At 42.5% G+C, this 23,712-nt stretch overlaps 1 protein-coding gene across 8 annotated transcripts in view; it reads left to right on the top strand.

Annotated features, from left to right (window-relative positions):
* The first annotated feature begins 6,380 nt into the window (after positions 1–6,380).
* Positions 6,381–23,712, top strand: part of APC (APC, WNT signaling pathway regulator) — a 134,834-nt gene continuing 117,502 nt past the window's right edge. For 4 of the 8 annotated variants that reach the window (XR_003512865.1, XM_027552602.1, XM_027552595.1 and 1 more), the window contains exon 1: positions 6,381–6,692. Coding sequence is in view for 4 of the 8 variants with exons in the window: in XM_027552602.1 (XP_027408403.1) it covers positions 6,528–6,692 (165 nt within the window). In the remaining 4 variants the exon portion in view is untranslated. The remainder of the gene's footprint in view (positions 6,693–23,712) is intronic. The other 4 variants (XM_027552604.1, XM_027552598.1, XM_027552605.1 and 1 more) reach the window with 3 other exon arrangements.

Raw genomic sequence — 23,712 nt, 5'->3', positions numbered from 1 at the left:
AGTGACAGACTTTATTTTTGGGAGCTCCAAAATCACTGCAGATGGTGACTGTAGCCATGAAATTAAAAGATGCTTACTCCTTAGAAGAAAAGTTATAACTAATCTAGATAGCATATTAAAATGCAAAGACATTACTTTGCCATCAAAGGTCCATCTAGTCAAGGCTATGGTTTTACCAGTAGTTATGTATGGATGTGAGAGTTGGAGTACAAAGAACCCTGAGCGCCAAGAAATTGATGCTTTTGAACTGTGGTGTTGGAGAAGACTCTTGAGAGTCCCCTGGACTGCAAGGAGATCCAACCAACCATCCTAAAGGAAATCAGTCCTGAATATTCATTGGAAGGACTGATGCTGAAGCTGAAACTCCAACACTTTGATCACCTGATGCGAAGAACTGCCTCATTTGAAAAGACCCTGATGCTGGGAAAGATTAAAGGCGAGATGAGAAGGGGATGACAGAGAATGAGGTGGTTGGATGGCATCACTGACTCAATGGACATGAGTCTGAGTAATATCTGGGTTTGGTGATGGACAGGGAGCCTTGGTGTGCTGCAGTCCATGGGGTTGCAAAGAGTCGTATACGAATGAGCGACTGAACTGAATTGAACTGAATGGTCTAGTGGTTTTCCCTATATCTTCAGTTTAAATCTGAATTGGCAATAAGGAGTTCATGATCTGAGCCACAGTCAGCTCCCGGTCTTGTTTTTGCTGACTCTGTAGAGATTCTCCATCTTTGGCTGCAAAGAATATAATCAATCTGATCTTGGTGTTGCCCATTTGGTGATGTCCATGTGTAGAGTCTTCTCTTGTGTTGTTGGAAGAGGGTGTTTGCTATGACCAGTGCGTTCTCTTGGAAAAATTCTATTAGCCTTTGTCCTGTGTCATTATGTACTCCAAGGCCAAATTTGCTTGTCCAGGTGTTTCTTGACTTCCTACTTTTGCATCCCAGTCTCCTATAATGAAAAAGACAGCTTTTGAGGGTGTTAGTTCTAGAAGGTCTTGTAGGCCTTCATAGAACCTTTCAACTTCAGCTTCTTCAGCATTACTGGTCAGGGCATAGGCGTGGATTATGTGGTATTGAATGGTTTGCCTTGGAAACGAACAGAGATCATTCTGTCGTTTTTGAGACTGCGCCCAAGTACTGCATTTTGGACTCTTCTGTTGACTATGACTTTTCTTCTAAGGGATTCTTGCCCACAGTAGTAGATATCATGGTCATCTGAGTTAAATTCACCCATTCCACTTCATTTTAGTTCTCTAATTCCTAAAATGTTGATGTTCACTCTTGCCATCTCCTGTTTGACCACTTCCAATTTGCCTTGATTCATGGACCTAACATTCCAGGTTCCTATGCAATATTGTTCTTTACAGCATCAGACCTTGCTTCCATCACCAGTCACATCTACGACTGGGTGTTGGTTTTGCTTTGACTCCATCTCTTCTTTCTGGAGTTATTTCTCCACTGATCTCCAATAGCATATTGGGCACCTACTGACCTGGGGAGTTCACTGAAAGATGAACCTAACTTTTTGCCTTTTCATACTGTTCCTGGGGTTCTCAAGGCAAGAATACTGAAGTGGTTTGCCATTCTCTTCTCCCGTGGACCATGTTTTGTCAGAACTCTCCACCACGACCTGTCCGTCTTGGGTAGCCCTACATGGCACGGCTCATAATTTCATTGAGTTAGACAAGGCTGTGGTCCATGTGATTAGATTGGTTACTTTCCTGTGACTGTGGTTTTCATTCTGCTTGCCCTATGATGGAGAAGGATAAGAGGCTTATGGAAGTTTCCTGATGGGAGTGACTGACTGAGGAAGTCAGTGAAGAAGAACTAAAGAGCCTCTTGATGAAAGTGAAAGAGGAGAGTGAAAAAGTTCACTTAAAGCTCAACAGTCAGAAAATGAAGAACATGGCATCTGGTCCCATCAGTTCATGGGAAATAGATGGGGAAACAGTAGAAACAGTTACAGACCTTATTTTTGGGGGCTCCGAAATCACTGCAGATGGTGACTGCAGCCATGAAATTAAAAGATGCTTGCTCCTTGGAAGAAAAGTTATGACCAACCTAGATAGCATATTAAAAAGGAGAGACATTACTTTGCCAGCAAAGGTCCATCTAGTTAAGGCTGTGGTTTTTCCAGTAGTCATGTATGGATGTGAGAGTTGGACTATAAAGAAAGCTGAGCGCCAAAGAATTTATGCTTTTGAACTGTGGTTTTGGAGAAGACTCTTGAGAGTCCCTTGGACTGCAAGGAGATCCAACCAGTCCACCCTAAAGGAAATCAGACCTGAATATTCATTGGAAGGACTGATGCTGATGCTGAAACTTCAGTATTTTGGCCACCTCATGCGAAGAGCTGACTCATTTGAAAAGACCCTGATGCTGGCAAAGATTGAAGGCAGAAGGAGAAGGGGACAACAGAGGATGAGATGGTTGGATGGCATCACCGACTCAGTGGACATGAGTTTGAGTAATCTTCAGGAGTTGGTGATGGACAGGGAGGCCTGGTGTGCTGCAGACCATGGGGTCACAAAGAGTCAGAATGACTGAGCAACTGAACTGAACTGAGAGCTTCCTTGGTGGCTCAGATGGTAAAGAATCCTCCTGTAGTGCAAGAGACCTGGGTTCGTTCCCTGGGTTGGGAAGATCCCCTGGAGAAGGGCATGGTAGCCCACTCCAGTAAGGCATCACTAGCTGCATTTTAGCGCCACAGGTTGAAATGATATTTTGGATGCATGTGTGCATGCTAAGTCATGTCTGACTCTGTGATGCCGTGAACTGTTGCCCACCAGGCTCCTCTGCCCATGGGATCTTCCAGGAAAGACTACTATAGTGGGCAGCCCATCCCCATCTCTTTCCTCTGCTTCAAGCCCTGAGAGTCTCTTTCCTCTACTTCAAGTCCTCACACATACACGCACACACACACACATATGAAGAGACAGTGGGGTGTATTAGTTTCTAAGGCTGCTATAACAAAGTGCCACGAACTGGGTAGCTTAAAACAATGGATGTTTATTGTCTCACAGTTCTGGAGGCTATACATCTGAGAGCGAGGTTTTGACAGGACTGCATTTCCCCTGAAATCTGTAGAGAAATCCTCACTTGCCTGTTTCTCAGTGTTGGTGGCTGGCCAGCAGTCTTTGGTGTTCTTGGCTTGCAGGTGCACGACTCCAATCTTTGCCTTTGCCATCAAACAGCCTTCTCCCTGTGTGTTTCTTTCTTCATTTGGCTGTCTTCTTATAAGGACACTAGTTATTGGATTAGGGGTCCACCTACTCCAGTATGACCTCATTTGAACTTAATTACATGTGTAATTATCCTATTCGCAAATAAGTTCATATTGTTGAGTACTTGAGGTTAGGAATTCAACATATCTTTTGAGGAGTGGGGGAACGATCAACCAATAACAGATGGTAACCATGAGGAAAGCATACCAGAGAAACCAAAGACATTGCCTTGATTCCAGAATTTATTCCAAGAAGGAGTCCTACTACAGTGGGGTAGAAGATCGAAGAATCTTTTTAAGTATGTATTCCCACCTACTATTTGGTTAGCTTATGGACTAACTGGGTTTGATTGACAAGTGTACGCTATCATGAGTTAATGATATTAAAAAAGCTGAATGCCTTCATCTAAAGACTGAATGGCCCTGGATACAGGATAGCGGCCCTATCCTTTCTTGTAGCTTTCCCCAGCTATCCTGTTTAGAGGGAAATGATGGTGTATAATTTTGATGAGTAAATGGGATAAGTGATTGTTGTGGTGAGGATGTCACTCTTTGCCAGAGAACTGTCTTTGATGTCTAAAGTACTACTTGGGACCTAGATGAAAGAGTTAGTCATACAGTAACAAGCCTAACCAAGGGGATGCAGCTAGCATTTAGGAAATGCACCCATTTTTCTGTATCTCTTTTCCTTTGATCAAACGTGTACACATTATTAATTAAAAAAATACAAATTTTAAAAAGACATGAAAAGGAAATGGTAAAATGAGCTCTGCCCTAGTCCAAAAGGAAAAAAAAAAAAAAAATCACAGCAATCTCAAATCAGGCCCTTTGTTGAGATCCTATACAAGAACAGCAGTATGATTGGGATTCTTAAATGGCAGTGGCTGAAATGGCTAATAAAAGCCTGCGAATGACACAGAATCAAATCACCAAATAAACCCATCTCAAAATCCAGTTTCTCTAGAAGGGAAGGGCATGAACTTTATGGTTGGCACCGTCTCTTAATGTAGGACCTTGGGCAAGTGACTTAATCTCTCTTGTTTGCTATGTATAAAACTAAGGATAACTACCTAGCAAGGCTGTAGTGAGAATTAAGTATCTAGCTGAATGCAGGACACATATAATAGGTACTTCACTAAATTGAAGACTTCCACTCCCAGTCCTGCAAATATATGCAAAATACAATCTTTGCCCACTACCCCGTCACCTCCTCTTCATCTCATTCTCTTCCTCTCTCTCTTTTGCCAAAGTTCTTATTTATAATCTAGCAAAGGGTATATAAACAGGAAATGACTTGCATTTATGTTTAAAAACCAGTGTAAAACAATGTAGTATACCACTGACTACTTGCTGCTGCTGCTGCTAAGTCACTTCAGTCGTGTCCAACTCTGTGCGACCCCAAAGACGGCAGCCCACCAGGCTCCCCTGTCCCTGGCATTCTCCAGGCAAAAACACTGGAGTGGGTTGCCATTTCCTTCTCCAATGCATGAAAGTGAAAAGTGAAAGTGAAGTCGCTCAGCCATGTCCGACCCCCAGCGACCCCATGGACTGCAGCCCACCAGGCTCCTCCATCCATGGGATTTTCCAGGCAAGAGTACTGGAGTGGGGTGCCATTGCCTTAAGTGCTGACAAACTGGACATTCCTAAAAACAGCACACATATTGAGTGATCACTCATGCCAGGCATGGTGCTAGGCATGGAGTAAGTTAAACATCTTCCCTCCCTGGTGGAATTCAGTTTAGTGAACTGAATGGTGAAGAAGCAATGAATAGATAATTGAGAAATATGTTCAGTGCCCTAAAAGAAATGGTCAGGTGCAATGTGGAGACTAATGCAAGGGCAGGTGGGATATTTAGTTTAGGAAGGATGGCCTTTCTGAGGGGACATTTAAACTGAAACCTGAAAGATGAGAAGCTAGATGTGTAAAGAACAAGAGCAAGTGTCTTCAAGACAGTGGAATCAGCATGTGCAATGAGGCAGTCAGGAGCTAGAAGTGTTTGAGGAGTAGTTCTGGCAGTGTCAACAAGATAGAGGGGCCACCATGAAGTAAAAATCCAGCTCTTAACATGGGCTCAATGCCCTACCTAAATTGCCCCTGTTCCCCCTGCCCCAACCTCATATCCTCCCCAGGCAACCATATCACCTATCCTTTCTGTCCTTTATGTGGTGTGATGGACAGGGAGGCCTGGCGTGCTGCGATTCATGGGGTCGCAAAGAGTCGGACACGACTGAGCGACTGAACTGAACTGACCTGAACTCATTCCCACCTCAAGAATGAGAGGTTTGCTGCGTTTGCTGTTCTTCTGTCGAGAACACTCTGCCCAGATGATTCTCATGACTTCTGGCCCCTGTGGTCAGTCAGGCCTCAGATCAAGTGTCATCTCTGGAGAGAGATCGCTAAGTACCACCCCTCACCCAACATTAACTTCTGGTGGTTTTTTTTCTCTTCCCATCCCTCATCACTATCAAACGTTATTTTGTTGATTTCTAAAAGTTCTTTTTGTTTGTTTTATACTCTCCCCTAAAATATAAGTCCCATGAGTTTATTTTCCTTATCGCTATAACCAGAATCATATCTAGAATATAAAGGAAACTCAAATATTACTTGTTGAATTTATGTTGAATGAAATAAAGCTTAAAGAGGTAACGCAAGATGTTAGAACTGGCCCAGTTGTGTGAGCGAGGACTTCCTGGAAGAGGTGTTTTCAGTTAAAATCGGAGGGGCAAGAGAGCGAAGGTGGCGCGCAGGTAAAAACAAGAACTGTGGAAATCACTCGTTCATTCCCGTCCTTTTTCACTAGCTTAGGAACACCTTTAGCGCTGGAGCCGCGTTTTAATAATCTTTCCCCACCGCCTGTCCCGGGACCTGGCATACAGATAGGTTTTTACACAATGACTGGCTGTGGGGTGCGCAGATGGGTCTATTAACTCGGCTGCAGTACAGTTTGAGACTGGCCCACTAAGTCTGGCAGCACCAGTGCAAGAGAGCAGACGGCGGTGCCGAAGCCGGCCTTGGCAGCGCGCCTGCGCGTTACGATTCCCTCGCGGCGCGGCTCGGAGAGCCGGCAGCCTCGGCGCGCGCCTGCGCAGTGCGGTCTTCCCGCCTCCGACAAGATGGCGGCGGCCGAGTAGCGCGGGGGCGGGGTGTGGCCGCCGGAAGCCCGGCCGCTGCCGGGGGGAGCCGCGGGCGAAGGCCCGGGCGCAGCGGGCCGAGGCGGGATGCTGTTCCCAGGGAGCGCCGTTGGCCACCGGTGAGGAAGGTCAAGCACAGAGCTGCCTTCCCGAGCCTGAGCGACCCCTATGTACACCCGCCTCTGCTCGAGTGCGGTCGCCGCTTTGCCTGCTTCGGTACCGCCCTGTGCTGTCCGGTCCCGGAGCTCCGGCGGCGGCAGGGGCTGTGTCCGGCAGGAGAGGAAGCGCCCGGGCTGCGTCCGTGCTTCTGTCCGCGGGGCGAGCGTCTGGCAGGTGGGTGAAGATGCAGGCTTCGGTGTCTCCTCTTTGGGCAAAGCTTTCTCGGCTTTGCCACGCCGTGGCTCAGACCCTGGTGGTGCTCAGCCGGACTCTGCCGCTCCCTTGTCTCCACGTCCCGCCCCCTCTCCGCGCCCCGCTCCAGGCCTCCGGCTGGCCCCTGGCTTTGCATGCCCTCCATTCCCACCCAGGGGCTGGGGGTCGCGGCGCCGGCCGCCCTCCGCAACCTTTCCTGGCTCCTGCTGAAGCGTCAACCCTTGCAAGCGGTCTCTCCTTTGCGTTAGGTGGGTGGGTCGTCAGCCTGTTTGTCACCTCCCCATCTTCCTGGTTTCGACCTTCTTGCTTCCTTGAGAAGTCTTTTAACTGTCTGGAAAGCTTACCCTGGCTTATAGACTTACAAAGAAAAGCTTGCTATCCAGACGCCAGTGGATTTTGTTCATCTTGTTGGGGGAATCCAGGCCCCAGGAGACTGGGATGGTTTTGGGAATTTGACCATCGAACTCCTGCAAAGTTGAGGAATGGTGCCAGTGACGGCAAGTGATTCTTCATCTAAATTAATCCTTTTCTGACTACAGCAAGTCTTAGGTCTCTAAACTTTGGTGGGGGGGCGGGGGGACATATGTATACTAGATCCAGGGAAAGAATTGAGAAGTGGTCCTGTTTTAAAAGAAGGCTTTATGAAGGTAAGAAATGTAATAGCCCAAGAAAGGATCAGTGATTTTAGTGATTATTTTATTCACTGTTAGCCTAAATTGTCCACTGAAGCTTCAAAATCTTATGTTGTCCGAGCCCTTTGTTTTATTTGGAAAGGACTAAAATGGAGAAAACGCTTTTTAAACTTGAAACTTACCAAATTTCTTGGATTCTCAATTGTTATTAGTACTACTTGACGATCCTTATTGTACTTGATATTTTCTGCAAAATTTAGGTTGTGTCATTTCTTCTTTAATTACTAGGGCAAGAGTAGTCAGAATTAATGGTGTAAAAAGCGCAAAGTGAAGGAGGGATGTAGTAGTGGAGGAAGTTGCCATGTCTGATTTTTCCCATTTTTTCCTATAATTGGATAATGTGTCAAGAGCAGCAGAATGGCAAAACATGAGATTATGAATATGAATGATAGCTTGTCCATTGAGATTGCAGTAGGTGGACCTTTTAAAATTAAATTGAGTGATATCCTTTTTTTGAAGCCATGCTAGGTGCTCTCCAGAGTTACTAAAGCACAAACCGTTGTTGCCTTATTGGAATTCTGTGCTAAAAATCTTTAACAGGTGGGTTACAATTGGCCTGACAGATTTAACTTCTCGTTCTACCTCCTGACACACATCTGCCTTAACCTTTATTGTAGACTTTTGTCCTCTTGATGAATTTCTTAAATTTGGAGATAGAATTGTTCATTTTAAAAGGAGAGGAGATATTTTAAATGTTTGATTCCTGTACGGGCAAACTCACTCACTTGTTTGTTGCTGTGCTGAGTTGCTTCAGTCATGTCCGTCTCTTTGCGACCCTGTGGACAGCCAGACTCCTCTGTCCATGGGAATTCTTCAGGCAAGAGTATTGGAGTGGGTTGCCATTTCCTCCTCCAGAGGGTATTCCCGACCCAGGGGCTGGGCCGCACCTCTCAAGTCTCCTGCACTGGCAGGTGTGTTCTTTACCACTAGGGCCACCGGGGAAGGCTCTTGGTTTCCTGCACCCAAGGACTGCGTGTCTTTAGAGGTGATTGTCTCTCAATTCTGTGCTTTTAGCTGAAAGGATAGTGCTGAGCCCTAATCAGTAGCTCATTGCCTGAGGCATTGTGTCAAGACCTGTCTGACCACAAGCAATCCACTCTTCCACACTTACGGAACCTGTTTTCTCTCTCTCTCTTCCTCTCTTCTTTAGGAGCCCTGCCATCTTTGTGTCTCAATTCATTCAATTCATTAGCCTACTGCTCTTTGCATTTGCCTCCCCTTGTCACCAGGGTCCCATGGTCGTCAGTTTTTACCAGCCTGTCATTGATACCTTAGAATACTTAACTTTATGTCAGTTTATCTTTTTAGTGCCCAATTCTGAACAGGCCTCATCACTTTTTGATCCGTGAAGCATACAGGAGACAGTTGTGTGAGGATTTTGGTTTGTTTTCATACCAATTAGTGTTCTGTTATCTTCCAAATCTTTAATGTCGGTTGTGTTTTTGTTTTTTTGTTTTTTTTTTGTCTTACTTCATGAAAGTTTTTATAGCAAGTAACTTTATCTTTTCCTTTCCTGAGAAAAATCTCAAACATCTGAGGTATAATCGTTTCTAGCCTGATATCATTTCTTTACTTACCCTTTTCTGAAAAGAAGGAATTCTCCTTCCTTTTCTTCAAGAGCAACCTTCTCCAGATGTGTCCATGATATCCCTCTCTATCTTTCTTTCTCAGTAATTATCCATTAACACTCCTTTTTAAGTCTCGTTCTCTCTAGCCTACATACACGCTTAAATATATCTTTGCCAGAGCTGCCAAACACAGTGCTGTGTGCCGTGCAACTCACAGAAGGCAGTCTGAATTTTGAGCCTGCTGTGCCACTGTATTTTTATTCTTTAATCCTAGGAGCCTGGTATAGTTGTTCAGTTGCTCAGTGGGGTCCAGCTGTTTTCAACCCCATGGACTGCAGCATGGCAGACTCCTCTGTCCTCCATTATCTCCCGGGGTTTGCTCAAATTTATGTTCGTTGAGTCGGTGACACTACCTAGCCATCTCATCCTCTGTCACCTCCTTCTCCTTTTGTCTTCGGTCTTTCCTAGCATCAGGGTCTTTTCCAGTGAGTTGGCTTTTCGCATCAGGTGGCCAAAGTATTGGAGCTTCAGCTTCAGCATCAATCCTTCCAATGAATATTCAGGGTTGATTTGCTTTAGGATTGGTTGATCTCCTTGCAGTCCCGGGACTCTTAAGAGCCTTCTCCAGCACGACAATTCTCAACTCTTTGACACTCAGTCTTGTTTATAGTCCAACTCTTATCCGTCTGTGACTACTAGAAAGACCATAGCTTTGACTATATGCACCTTTGTCAGCAAAGTGATGTCTCTCCTTTTTAGTATGCTGCTGAGGTTTGTCATAGAATTTCTTCCAAGGAGCAAGCATCTTTTAATTCCATGGCTGCAGTCACCATCCACAGTGATTTTGGAACTCAAGAATATAAAATCTATCACTGCCTCCAGTTTTTTCCCTTCTATTTGCCATGAAGAGATGGGACCAGATGCCATGATCTTAGTTTCTTGTATGTTGAGTTTCAAGCTAACTTTTTCATGCTCTTCTTTAACCCTTATCAAGAGGCTCTTTAGTTCCTCTTCACTTTCTGCCCTTAGAGTGAAGGCAGATGATACCCTTATGGTATCATCTTCATATCTGAGTTTGTTGATATTTCTCCTATCAATCTTGATTCCAGCTTGTGCTTCCTCCAGCCCAGCGTTTCTCATGATGTACTCTGTATATAAGTTAAATAAGTAGGGTGACAATATACAGCTTTATTGTACTCTTTCCCAGTTTGCAACCAGTCAGTTGTTCAATGTCCGGTTCTAACTGTTGCTTCTTGACCTGCATATAGGTTTCTCAGGAGGCAGGTAAAATGGTCTGGTACTGCTATTTCTTTAAGAATTTTCCACAGTTTGTTATGATCCACACATTCAAAGGCTTTTGCACAATCAGTGAAGCAGAAGCAGACGTTTTTCTGAAATTCTGTTGCTTTCTCTATGATCCAACAAATGTTGGCAGTTTGCTCCCTGGTTCCTCTGCCTTTTGAAAACCTAGCTTGTACATCTGAAAGTTCTAGGTTCACATTCTTTTGAAGCCTACCTTTAAGGATTTTGAGCGTAAGCTTGTTAGCATGTGAAATGAGTACAGTTGTATGGTAGTTTGAACATTTCTTTGACATTACCTTTCTTTGGGATTGGAATGAAAGCTGTGACCTTTTCCAGTCTTGTAGCCACTACTGAATTTTCCAAATTTGTTGACATATTGAGTGCAGCACTTTAACAGCATCATCTTTTAGAATTTTAAATAGCTCAACTGGAATTCCATCACCTCCACTAGCTTTGTTGGTAGTAATGTTTCCTAAGGCCCCTTGATTTCACACTCCAGGACGTCTGGCTCTAGGTGAGTGACCACACCAACTGGTGTACTGTTCTGTGTATTTGTGCCACCTCTTCTTAATATCTTCTCCTTCTATTAGGTGCTTTACCATTTCTGTCCTTTATGGTGCCCATTCTTGCATGAAATGTTCCCTTGATGTCTCCAGTTTTCTTGAAGAGATCGCTAGTCTTTGCCATTGTGTTGGTTTCCTCTATTTCTTTGCATTGTTCGTTTAAGAAGGACTTCTTATCTCTCGTTGTTATTCTCTGGATCCCTGCATTCAGTTGAGTATATCTTTCGCTTTCTCCGTTGCCTTTCCCTTCTCTCCTTTCCTCAGCTCTTTGTAAAGTCTCCTCAGACAATCACTTTACCTTCTTGGATTTCTTTTTCTTCGGAGTACTGTGGTCACTGCCTCCTATACAGTGTTATGAACCTCTTTACGGTGATGAACTTTGTATATAAATTCATATGCAAACATATGAACCGCTTTCAATAAACTCATATACAAATATATGAACCTCTTTCAGTGTTATGAATCTGGTAGACACTTTCTCTACCAGATCTCATCTCTTAAATCCATTTGTCACCTCCACTGTATAATCATAAGGGATTTAATTTAGGTCATATCTAAATGACCTAGTTGTTTTCCCTACATTCTTCACTTTAGACCTGAATTTTGCTATTAGGAGCTCATGATCTGAACCACGGTCAGCTCCAGGTCTTGTTTTTGCTGACTGTGTGGAGCTTTTCCATCTTCAGCTGCAAAGAACATAATCAATCTGATTTTGGTATTGACCATCTGGTGATATCCATGTGTATAGTTGTCTCTTGGTTGTTGGAAAAGGGTGTTTGCTATGACCAGCATGTTCTTTTGACAAAACTCCATTAGCCTTTGCCCTGCTTTTGCACTCCAAGGCAAAACTTGCCTGTTATTCTGGGTGTCTCTTGACTTCCTACTTTGTATTCCAATCCCCTGTGATGGAAAGGACATCTTTTTTTGGTGTTTGTTCTAGAAGTGTAGTTCGAGAACTACAGCAGTTCTGCTTCATAGAACTGTTCAACTTCAGCTTCTTTGGCATTAGTGGTTGGGGCATAGACTTAAGATAACTGTAATATTGAACAGTTTGCCTTGGAAACGAACTGAGATTTTTTTTTTTCTTTTTTTTTTTTTTTGAGATTGCACCCAAGTACTGCACTTAGAACTCTTGTTGACTATAAGGACTGCTGCTAAGTCACTTCAGTCATGTCCAACTCTGTGCAACCCCATAGACGGCAGCCCACCAGGCTCCCCCGTCCCTGGGATTCTCCAGGCAAGAACACTGGAGTGGATTGCCCTTTCCTTCTCCAGTAAGTGAAAGTGAAGTCGCTCAGTCGTGTCCGACCCTCAGTGATCCAGTGGACTGCAGCCTGCGAGGCTCCTCCGTTCATGGGATTTTCCAGGCAAGAGTACTGGAGTGGGGTACTCCCTTTCTCCTAAGGGATTCTAGCCCACAGTAGTAGATATAATGGTCATCTGAATTAAATTCACCCATTCCCATCCATATTAGTTCAATGATTCGTAAGATGTTCATTCTTGCCATCTGCTTCACCACATCCAATTTGCCTTGATTCATGGACCTAAGGTTCCAGGTTCTTATGCAATATTGCTCTTTACAGCGTCAGACTTTAGCCATCAGCCACATCCGCACAACTGAGCGTCATAGCCGCTTTGGTCCAGCCACTGCATTCTTTCTGGAACTAGTAACGACTGCCCTCCACTCTTGCCCAGGAGCATGTTGGACACCTTTTGATGGTGGTGCTCATCTTCCGGTGTCATGTGTTTTTTTGCCTCACACTGTTTGTGGGGTTCTTGCGGCAGGAATACTGGAGTGGTGTGCCGTCTCCTCCTCCCGTGGACTGCGTTTTGTCAGAACTCTTCACTGTGACCTGTCTGTCTTGGGTGGCCCTGCACAACATGGCTGATAGCTTCATTGAGTTACACAAGCCCCTTTACTGCAACAAGGCTATGATCCATGACGGGATATAGTAGGAAGAACATTTACTTTTAAGCTTCAAAGATCTGATTTTAAAGTCTACTGAAACCCATTACTGTGTGGTTGTGGCAAGTTACTGCTCAGGCTGTATTCTTTATCTGTAAAGTAGAATGTTATACGAGGAGGGCGTGGCAACCCAATGCAGTATTCTTGTTGGAGAATCACCATGGACAGAGGAGCTTGGTGGACTATAGTCCATGGCATCACAAAGAGTCGGACAAGACTGAGCGACTCAGCACAGCACAGAATGTTATACTTACCTCACAGAGTTGTAATCAACGGAGTTTAACACGTGTTACATATCTTTCCAAGGGTTTGGTCCATTATGGAGTTCTTAAAAGTATGAGTTATTCTTTCCTTTGCACTCTGACTTCTTTTACCATTGCAGCACTGAAATTGCTTTTTAAAAAGTCATCTTGACAATCTAATTACCAAATCTAATGGCCTTATCTCAATCATCCTTGGTTTTCTTAGACCACTTTTGAAATATACTCTATAGGAATGAAATGATCTGATTTCTTGTTTCTTAGCTTTATAGTTCCTGATTCTCTTATGTCTCTGAAAGTTTCTTTAAATTTCCTGCAGTGTCTTGATTTTGCTCTTCCCCCTAAACATAGCCGTTTCCTGTATCAGTTAGGATGCAAATAGGATTTAAAAACAGAAGTGTATTAGCTCAGGTAATTGGCAAGTGCATAGGTAGGATTAGTTTAAAGGGTGGTTTATTCATAAACTTAGCTTTGTTTAGTCCTTTAGTCCTCAGTCCTTAGTCAGGACTGAGGTTCTGTTTTTCCGTTTTCCTCTAAACTTTGTCCTCCCATTTGGGTTTCATGCTCAGACTGGCTTCCCTTCTAGATTAAATCCAAGTGCTTTCCGTCTTTCTCTGTAGTGTGATGACCTTTGCGCTCAGGTTTATCCTTTCATAGTTGCATGTTTCTCTTTCTGCTCCAGGCAGCACATTCTGACACAACCACCAAAGACAGGAGGAAGTTTGCCCTCTCATCTCTTGATGAAACCTTTCACAGAAAGCCTGTATCAGATTTCATTTTGGCCTTATTCATTTCAGTCGCTCAGACGTGTCCGGCTCTTTGCGACCCCATGAATCACAGCACGCCAGGCCTCCCTGTCCATCACCAGCTCCCGGAGTTCACTCAAACTCATGTCCATCGAGTCAGTGATGCCATCCAGCCATCTCATCCTCTGTCATCCCCTTCTCCTCCTGCCCCCAATCCCTCCCAGCATCAGGGTCTTTTCCAATGAGTCAACTCTTCGCATGAAGTGGCCAAAGTACTGGAGTTTCAGCTTTAGCATCATTCCTTCCAAAGAACACCCAGGACTGATCTCCTTTAGAATGGACTGGTTGGATCTCCTTGCAGTCCAAGGGACTCTCAAGAGTCTTCTCCAACACCACAGTTCAAAAGCATCAATTCTTTGGTGCTCAGCCTTCTTCACAGTCCAACTCTCGCATCCATACATGACCACGGGAAAAACCATAGCCTTGACTAGATGGACCTTTGTTGGCTAAGTAATGTCTCTGCTTTTCAATATGCTATCTAGGTTGGTCATAACTTTTCTTCCAAGGAGGAAGCGTCTTTTAATTTCATGGCTGCAGTCACCATCTGCAGTGATTTTGGAGCCCCCAAAAATAAAGTCTGACACTGTTTCCATTGTTTCCCCATCTAGTTCCCATGAAGTGATGGATGGGACCAGATGCCATGATCTTAGTTTTCTGAATGTTGAGCTTTAAGCCCACTTTTTCACTCTCCTCTTTCACTTTCATCAAGAGGCTTTTGAGTTCCTCTTCACTTTCTGCCATAAGGGTGGTATCATCTGCATATCTGAAGTTACTGATATTTTTCTCAGCAATCTTGATTTCAGCTTGTGCTTCTTCCAGTCCAGCGTTTCTCATGATGTACTCTGCATAGAAGTTAAATAAGCAGGGTGACAATATACAGCCTTGACGTACTCCTTTTCCTATTTGGAACCAGTCTGTTGTTTCATATTCAGTTCTAACTGTTGCTTCCTGACCTGCATATAGGTTTCTCAAGAGGCTATTACTTATGCCCTAGTTGCAAGGGGACTGGAAAAAACAATGTCTGGCATTTCAGTCTAGGAAGAAATTAGATGAATGGCTACAGGGAAGGTAACCAACATTGTCAGTGACATATACTGATAGTATTGTGTAGAGAAGTAAGCTTAAATGAATGAGAATTTTCAGATAGTAGTAGCAGACTTAAAGCACTGCTTATCTCAAGAGCTGATATAAGCTATACTTAGGACTGGATCAGTCATTTAGATAGTCATGAATGACTAATTAAAATTGGATTATTATAAAATTTGTATATTTGAGTGTTATATCCCACTTCTTTTAAGGTGGTTGTTAAGTGCATTTACGCATGCACTGTGAGAAATGGATATATGTAGCAATATTAGGGAATAGATTTGTGGTTCTTGGAGATGAGAGGTATTTAGAAATCTATGGATTTGGTTTTTTTGGTTGTCACAGTGATTGTGAGGTCCGGTCCAGTTACTGGTAGAGATGAGATATACCAAGTGTCCTGTGATGTTTGCCCACAAAACAAGAATTGTCCCTTCCAAAATACCAATACAGCCCCTATACACTGAAATAACAAATGCTTTGGGTTTTGAAAGAATTCATGGAGATTCATCTGTATACTTATATTGCAAGTGACAGAAAACCAAATTCAGACGGCCCACACAGTAAAGGGCATGATTAGATCTTGTCCTTGAACGTCAGCTAGGGCTTCGTCCAGTCTGAGACCATCAAGGACTTGGCTTTGTTTCTGTGATTTGTTCTGCTCTGTCATTCCTCTTGTTTTGGTTTCATTCTCAAGCTGGCTTATCTCATGGTAGCAAATTACTGTAGCACTTTCAAACTCAATACTCTCATTTTGTATGTAAAGTAAAATGAAGTATATCTTTTGTTATTTGATTTTGCAAGTATTTGTTGAATGTCATCACTGTTGAAACTTCCCTGAGCACCTACCCCTAAAAGTTGATTACTTCCTCTGTTATGTTACAACTTTACAAAACTCTATTACATGCCATATTCTATGGTTATTATGTTTATATGTCTCATGCATTAATTTGTCTTAATTGTCTATGTATTCTTAATGTGTAGAATACTCTCTGACTTAGTGGTACACAGTAACCATTTATGGATGAGTGAGACAGGAAGGAAGGATATGGGAAGGGGCGGAGAAGGAAATGGCAACCCACTCCAGTGTTCTTGCCTGGAGAATCCCAGGGACGAGGGAGCCTGGTGGGCTGCCGTCTCTGGGGTCGCAGAGAGTCGGACACGACTGAAGCGACTTAGCAGCAGCAGCAGCAGCAGCAGCAGCAGCAGAGAAACATAGGAAGTCCCCATTCCTTCCTGTTACTGAACCCTGAATTATGAACGTTGTACTCCTACCACCAAAGTATGTGTATGATGCTCTTGTGATTGAGAATGGATTCATTTGAAAGCTTTACTGAATTCTAGTAGTGTTCCATCATTATTTTCTCAGCAAAACTAAAACCAGTTACCGTTTTTTGTTCTTTCAACAAGTATTTTTGAAAGCCTGCTGTTGGCACATAATGTAACAACAATGGTAAACAAAATAGAGCTATGCTTTCTTGGAGCTTAAATATCAGTGAGGGACATAGACATTATTCATGTGTGCATACTCAGTCTCACACACACACGTCAGGAAGCTAATAGGTTTTGAAACAGAATAAGATAGATTCAGGGGATTAAAAAGTAACAGGATAGTATAATACTTGAGGTAGTTTGGTGAGAAAAGGCTTTTTGAGAAGCCCTTTTCTAAGTGAAGTGGATTAAGGCATGGAACTATCTGGAAGAAACTGTTCGGGTAGAGGAAGCAGCAGCTTCTGACGTGGAAGTGTCCTTGGCATGTTGGAAGAACAGGATGTGGGAGGCCGTGGCTGAAGCAGAGTGAGAGAAAGGAGGGTGTGGCAGGAGAGGTGGCGGGACAGGTCAGGGGGCAGGTGTGGGGAGGGGAGACCAAGGAGAGTCCTGGAGGTCATTTAGAGACTTGCTTTTATTATGAGGTGGAAACCACTGAAGGGTGTGAAGCATGGGAATATCCAGGTTTGACTTGATTTTTAGAGGATTACTCTGGCCCTGTTTGGAAAATTGATTTGTATCGAGGTAAGAATGCAAGTAGGAAAATCAGTTAGGAAACTTACAGTAATCTAGGTTGGAAATGTCGTGCTTGGGCAAGGTGGTAGTGGTGGAGGACCAAAGAAGTGATCGGATTTGTGATCTATTTAGAAGGTGAAGTAATGACAGTTTATTGATGGAATTGATGTGGGGTGTGAGGAAAATAGAAATAAAGGATGGCTCTGAGTTGTTTGATGTGAGCAACTGGGTGAAAGGTGGTATATGTTACTAGATAGAAACTGCGGGGCAAGGGGTACTGGTTAGCGGGAAGCAGGTTTGGAGGATTAAATCAGATTTGTTGTGGATGTGACTTTGTTTGAAATGCCTATCAGACACTCAACTGGAGACGTTGAGTATACACACAAACACACACACACACAGGTATATATATATATTAGCTAGGAGTTTAAGAGAGAGAGAGAGCTAGAGATAAATGTCGGAAATTATCAAACACCTAGATGGTGTTTCAGTCCATGGGACCAGATGAAATCACCTGAGGAGTGAGAATAGAATTTATGAAACACTTTGATGTTGAAAATGGCTTCCTATATCGAAGATTGGGAGCTACTGTTTGGGACAATAATAGCATTCCGAGTATGGAGAAGATAGTGAGTAACCCTTGGAGAAAGAAGTGCAACTTGACCTGGACTTCAAAAGGATACAAAGAATAGAAAAGACTTTTTCCTTCTCTCATGTCAGGGACAGTGCCTGGCTTGCGGTGAGCATTCTACAGGTGCTGATGAATGAAGAAAAAAGGGAACAGCTTGAGCCAGAGGTATGGCAGCAGGCAAAGCCTGGAGTGTTTTAAAAGAAAGTCAGAGACCTAGAGAAGGTATTGGGTTGGCCAAAGTTTGTTCGGGTTTTTCTGTAACATGTTATGGAAAGTCATCCAAAGTAGGATTGGGTTGGTCTATTCAAGGCTTTAAAATGCTAAAATGCCAGTTGTGTTTAACTCTGTGATCTAATGATTTTCAACTGTTTCATTCATTAGCACAATACCTTTAGTTCTTGGCCTCCTAACAAACGCTCAGTCAATACTGAATGGCTTCTGTGGTGGCTCACTGGTAAAGAATTCGCCTGCCAAAGCAGGAGACACAGGAGACATGGGTTCGATCCCTGGGTTGGGAGGATCCCCTGGAGAAAGCAGTGGCAACCCACTCCAGTACTCTTGCCTGGGAAATCCTATGGATTGGCAGGCTATAGTTCAGGGAGTCGGAAAAGAGTCAGACACACTTAGTGACAGAACAGCAGCAACAACAATAAAATTATTATTTCTAATGATAAGCTTTAAAAAGTTATACTTTATTATTGATGTAAAATTATTTGTGACATCTCTCGTAACCAGTCAGAAAATACCAGAGATAGCAGCCCTGAGGATGAAAGTGGCTTTCAAAAAACCAAGGAGCCACTAACAGTTTTATGTTAAGAGACAAACGATTATTTTGTTTTTATAAAGATAATTGCCTGAAGCCTGTTTGTTGATCATTTTCTCCTTTAGCTGTCAAGGAGCAAACTGGTTAGAATTATGGGGGCGTTAGCTAGAAAGTCTGGAGAAAGCAGTGGCACCCCACTCCAGTACTCTTGCCTGGAAAATCACATGGACGGAGGAGCCTGGTGGGCTGCAGTCCATGGGGTCACACAGAGTTGGACACAACTGAAGTGACTTAGCAGCAGCAGCAGCTAGCTAGAAAGTCAGTCAGTCATGTCTGACCTTTGTGACCCCATGGACTGTATAGTCCATGGAATTCTCTAGGTCAGAATACTGGAGTGGGTAGCCAGCCTTTCTCCAGGGGATCTTCCCAACCCAGGGATTGAACCCAGGTCTCCCACATTGCAGGCAGATTCTTTACCACCTGAGCCACAAGGGAACTTCCCTGGTGGCTCAGACGGGAAAAGCGTCTGCTTGCAACGTGGGGAGACCCGGCTTTGAGCCCTGGGTGGGGAAGATCTTCTGGAGAAGAAAATGGCAACCCTCTCCAGTACTCGTGCCTAGAAAATTCCATGGATGGAGGAGCCTCGTAGGCTACAGTCCATGGGGTCGCAAAAGAGCGGGACACGCCTGAGCAACTTCACTTTCACTTTTCACTTTCTAGCTAGAAAATTGGAGATGATGTATCTTTGGAAATCTAATTATTATTTTTAAGTTATATTATTTTAAATATAATTACGATTAGAAGTTCTCTCTGTGCTAATTAGCATATGATAGACTTAACACAATTTAAATGTTAAAAAATAATTTATCTAAATAAAATGGTACGGAGATACAAGTTGAAATTTTAAAGTTACCCTTTGAAGGAACTTTTTAAAATACTTAGGATACTTTATTTAGGTTTGTGATTACTTTCGTCAGTTCTTATATATCCCATTCCTAAAGTTTGCTGTAGTCATTAAAGAAAATTCAGGAACTACAAAAGTACAGGTCACATTCATAAGCTGATCATATGAAGACAACCAGTGTAGTTTTCGTCTCTCCCAACCCTTCCCTCCTGCTTTCATTACCCTCCGTCCCTCTCTTCTTCCCTCTGTCTCTCACTTTCTTCTTTGTGCCTAGGGCTTTTTCCCCGTTACAGTGTAAACATGTGTATATATCTAATTTTTTTTAATTAGGTTATATTCATTTCTTGGAATATTTGATAAATCTTATTTTTATTGACTGTATCATCCCATTGTAAACATTATTTTTCTTAATTGTTTCCTGGAGTTGGTTATTTAGTTTAGGTTTTCTGTCTTATTATCATGTGGGCAGTGAATGTCTTGACACGTGGATTTTTTTCCCTTTGTCTTTTTCCTTAGAATAGGATGATAGGCAATGGAGTTACTAAATAAGGTTTCATCGTAAACATTTTTAAGGTTCGTGATACATGTTGCCACATTGTACAATGTCTTGTAAGCCCAATAAATGTTAATTGGTGTGAAAGTAATCCTAACTGGGTGGTGGGGGAGAGGTTAGGACCTAAGGAGTTGCCAACCTTGAGTGATAGGCTAGGTTAGCCTTTTATTTCCAAATATTTCTTTCTTATCTTTAATATATATTTCAAGGTGTATATAAAAAATAACATGAAGAACTTAACATGTTACTGCAAACACACATGAAGTTATTCCTCAGGTCAAAGACGTACACCGCTGCCGTCGTCCCCGAGCGGCCTTCCGGTTCCTGGTCTTCAAGAGAAAGCTTTCAGCATTTCACTCCAAGTCTGTTTGCTAAAAGCTTGTTTCGTTTTGTTTTTGTGAAAACCTTTTATCATATTAAAGAAGTTCCGTTCTGTACCCAGTTTACTAAGAATTTTGTGTTTTGTTCTATTTGAATTTAATGCTTTTTTTGTTGTTGTTGCAGCTTTTTATTACCATATGAATTTTCTCCTTCACTATATTAATATAGTGAATTATATGTTATTTAAAATCTTAAACCTAACCTGATTTCTGAGATAAACCTAATTTTGTTTTACAGTATTACTCTTTTTATGTATTTCTGGATTCAGTTTGATAGTCTGTTAATAGTTTTGTATCAGTGAGGTGGCCTATATTGTCCTTGTCAGAATTTGAAATCGACGGTTATCTCATACTAGCCTTATAAAATGAGCTGACCCTCATTTTCTATTCTGAAAAAGTTTAAGTAGGACTGAATTGTTCCGTTAAATTTCTGTGAGAATCTGGCCGAGAAGCCATCTGGGCTGGTAATTTTCTTTGTAGAAAGATTTTTAATTACTACTTTGATTTCTAATTTTTAAGCCTTCTCAGATTTTCTAGCTGTTGATTATTTTGGTAGTTTTCCCCCTAAGAAGTTGTCTTTTTCATCTAAACTTTTAAATTTACTAGCATAAAATTATTTATAATAAGTATTAGCATCCATTTAATGGTTGCAGTAAAGAATTATCTTTTTGTGTCTGTTATAGGCTAAAACTACCTTCTGTCTTTCCTCATTCAGTCTCCCTGGGAATTGAGTAATCACTCAAAGGAACCAAATTTTGAATCTTGCTGATTCCTTTTTTTATATTTGTTCTCTATTGCATTGATTGCTGCTCTTTATTTCCTTCCTTCTATTTTTGGGATTTACTTTTTTGTTCTTTTGCTAACTTCTTGTAGTTCACTACTTTTCAGCATTTCTCCCTTTTAAATATATGCATTTAAGGCTAAGCATTTCCCTCTAAGTACTGTTTTAGCTAGCTAAATTACTCAAATTTTAATATGTAGTACTTTTATAATTCACTTTAAAATGTTTTCTAATTTTCACTGGTACCTACTTTAACTTTTGTATAAGTTGAATGTATTATATTTCTCAATTTCTGAACACATGGAGATTTTCTAGTTATTTTTGAATGTTTTTTATTTCTAACAACATAAGAATGTCATCAGAGAACTCTAACAACATAACAGTGTCAGTAGAGAACAATCTCAGTGTTTCAAAGGTCAGTGATTTCAGACCTTTAAAATTTGAGATCTGCACTGTGGCCCCAGTATACTGTTTTTTCTCTACAGTTATTGAATGTGGTGTTCTATATAGTTACATTAGGTCTTGCTTGTTTATCCCGTATTTCATATCTTCAGGATCTTCAGTGACCTTTTGTTTGCTTGGATCAGTTACACAGACAAGGGTGTGTTAAAATATCCCATTTACCACTGTAGGTATATTTCCCCTTGTATTCTCTCAGCTCGTGCTTTATTTATTTGAGACAGTGCTGGTAGATGAATATATGTATACACTGTGCTTAGTTGCTCAGTCATGTCTGACTCTTTGCAACCCTTTAGACTGTAGCCCTCCGGACTCCCCTGTCCATGGGATTTTTCAGGCAAGAATACTGGAGTGGGTTGCCATTTCTTTCTCCAGGGGATCTTTTCGACCCAGGGATCGAACCCACATCTCCTGTGTCTCATGAGTTGCCAGCAGATTCTTCCCCTGCTGAGCCATCAGGGAAGCCTAGTAGATGGATGTGTAATAGTTATATTTGCTTAGTGACTTACTGTTATGAAGTATTCTACTTTTATTCTGAAAGTGCTTTTTGCATTAAGGTCTAGTTTGTCTGGGATTGATATAACAACGCCAGTTTTCTTTTATTGTTTTCTAAGGCTGATCTACCTACACGGTTTAAAAAAATCATACTCTGCTTTTATGTTATCAAAGCCAGATTGTTTCTTGTCATATCATCTTGGCTGTTTCTAGCATTGTAACATGTAACTTGCTTCAAATGTAGGCACTAATGAGATACTGAGATAATGTCTTACTTGGTTGAATTTAAAAAGTAATGAGCATGATTTTGAATAAGTACTGAAGTTGTTTTAGGTTTCTCTTATTTTAAACATTAAAAAATGTAGTTTTGTCAGGAAAAGAGACTAAGATTTATATCCTTGAGCAGATATTACCGGCATGCAGTATACATATCAAAAACTGCAAGAGAAAACGAAATGAAAATAAATCTGCTACCCCTGTCTCTTCCCTGGTGGCTTAGATGGAAAAGAATCTGCCTGCAATGCAGGAGACCCTGGTTCAGTCCCTGGGTTGGGAAGACACCCTGGAAAAGGAATGGCAACCCACTCCAGTATTCTTGTCTGGAGAATTTCCTGCACAGAGGAGCCTGGTGGGCTATAGTCCATGGGGTCACAAAGAATCGGACACAACTGAGCAACTCACACTTTGACTTTGCACCCCTGTCTCTTGGTTACACATGTCCCCTCCACAGAGGCGACCACTGTGTGGTTAACACAGGTAACAGTGTAAGCACTGTGACCAGTTTCTTGTTTAGTTTTTCAAACTGTAGTCCACAGAAACCCAAATTTTGCAAATACAGCTTGTTAGATGGGCAAATATATATACTACTGTGGTAAACTCTTGGAGAAGGCAGTGGCGCCCCACTCCAGTACTTGTGCCTGGAAAATCCCATGGACGGAGGAGCCTGGTAGGCTGCAGTCCGTGGGGTTGCTAAGAGTCAGACACGACTGAGCAACTTTACTTTCACTTTTCCCTTTGATGCATTGGAGAAGGAAATGGCAACCCACTCCAGTGTTCTTGCCTGGAGAATCCCAGGGTTGGGGGAGCCTGGTGGGCTGCCATCTTTGGGGTCGCACAGACTCGGACATGACTGAAGCGACTTAGCAGCAGCAGCAGTGGTAAACTCTAATTTGTGTTTTCGTCCAAAGGTAGCATTCTGGAACATGACATACTTATGAATTTTAAATCATAATGATAACTGTCATTCAAGCTCCAGAACAGTTTTTTACTTTAAAAGTTACAAAGCAGATACTGGAAGAGGATAAACAGCTTTCTGCTTAAATCTGATTACCTAGTCCTTCAGTTTGGAAGTCCTACTGGTTTGGACTTTAACAGAAGTGGTCCCATGGTTAAAAATAATTGGGAAAAATCTGACAAGGATGGCTCATTTGCTAGTTACTCAAGGGGGTGGCTATGAGGAATTTCTGTTACGGATTACAGTAAGGTGAAAGAATCTGTGTATTTTGCTTATTTTCTGTCTACATGAGCAACAAATGCTGAGTAGGGCTAGAGGATCTGCTTCCGGGGTCATTCACTCACTCATTTGGCTGGCAAGTTGGTAGTCATTGTAAGGACACTCAGGTAACCTTATGGAAAGGCCATCCTGGGACCCAAATGTTGACCTTTCCATGAGGTTACCTGAGCGTCCTTATAATACAGAGGCTGGCTCCACAGTAAGCAGTCCAAGAGACCAGGGTAGAGGCTACAGTGTCTGACAGTGACCTAACCTCAG

The sequence above is a fragment of the Bos indicus x Bos taurus genome, chromosome 10 (assembly GCF_003369695.1).
Source record: "Bos indicus x Bos taurus breed Angus x Brahman F1 hybrid chromosome 10, Bos_hybrid_MaternalHap_v2.0, whole genome shotgun sequence".
Classification (NCBI taxonomy): Eukaryota; Metazoa; Chordata; class Mammalia; order Artiodactyla; family Bovidae; genus Bos; species Bos indicus x Bos taurus.
This window is presented reverse-complemented; position numbering and strand designations above follow the sequence as displayed.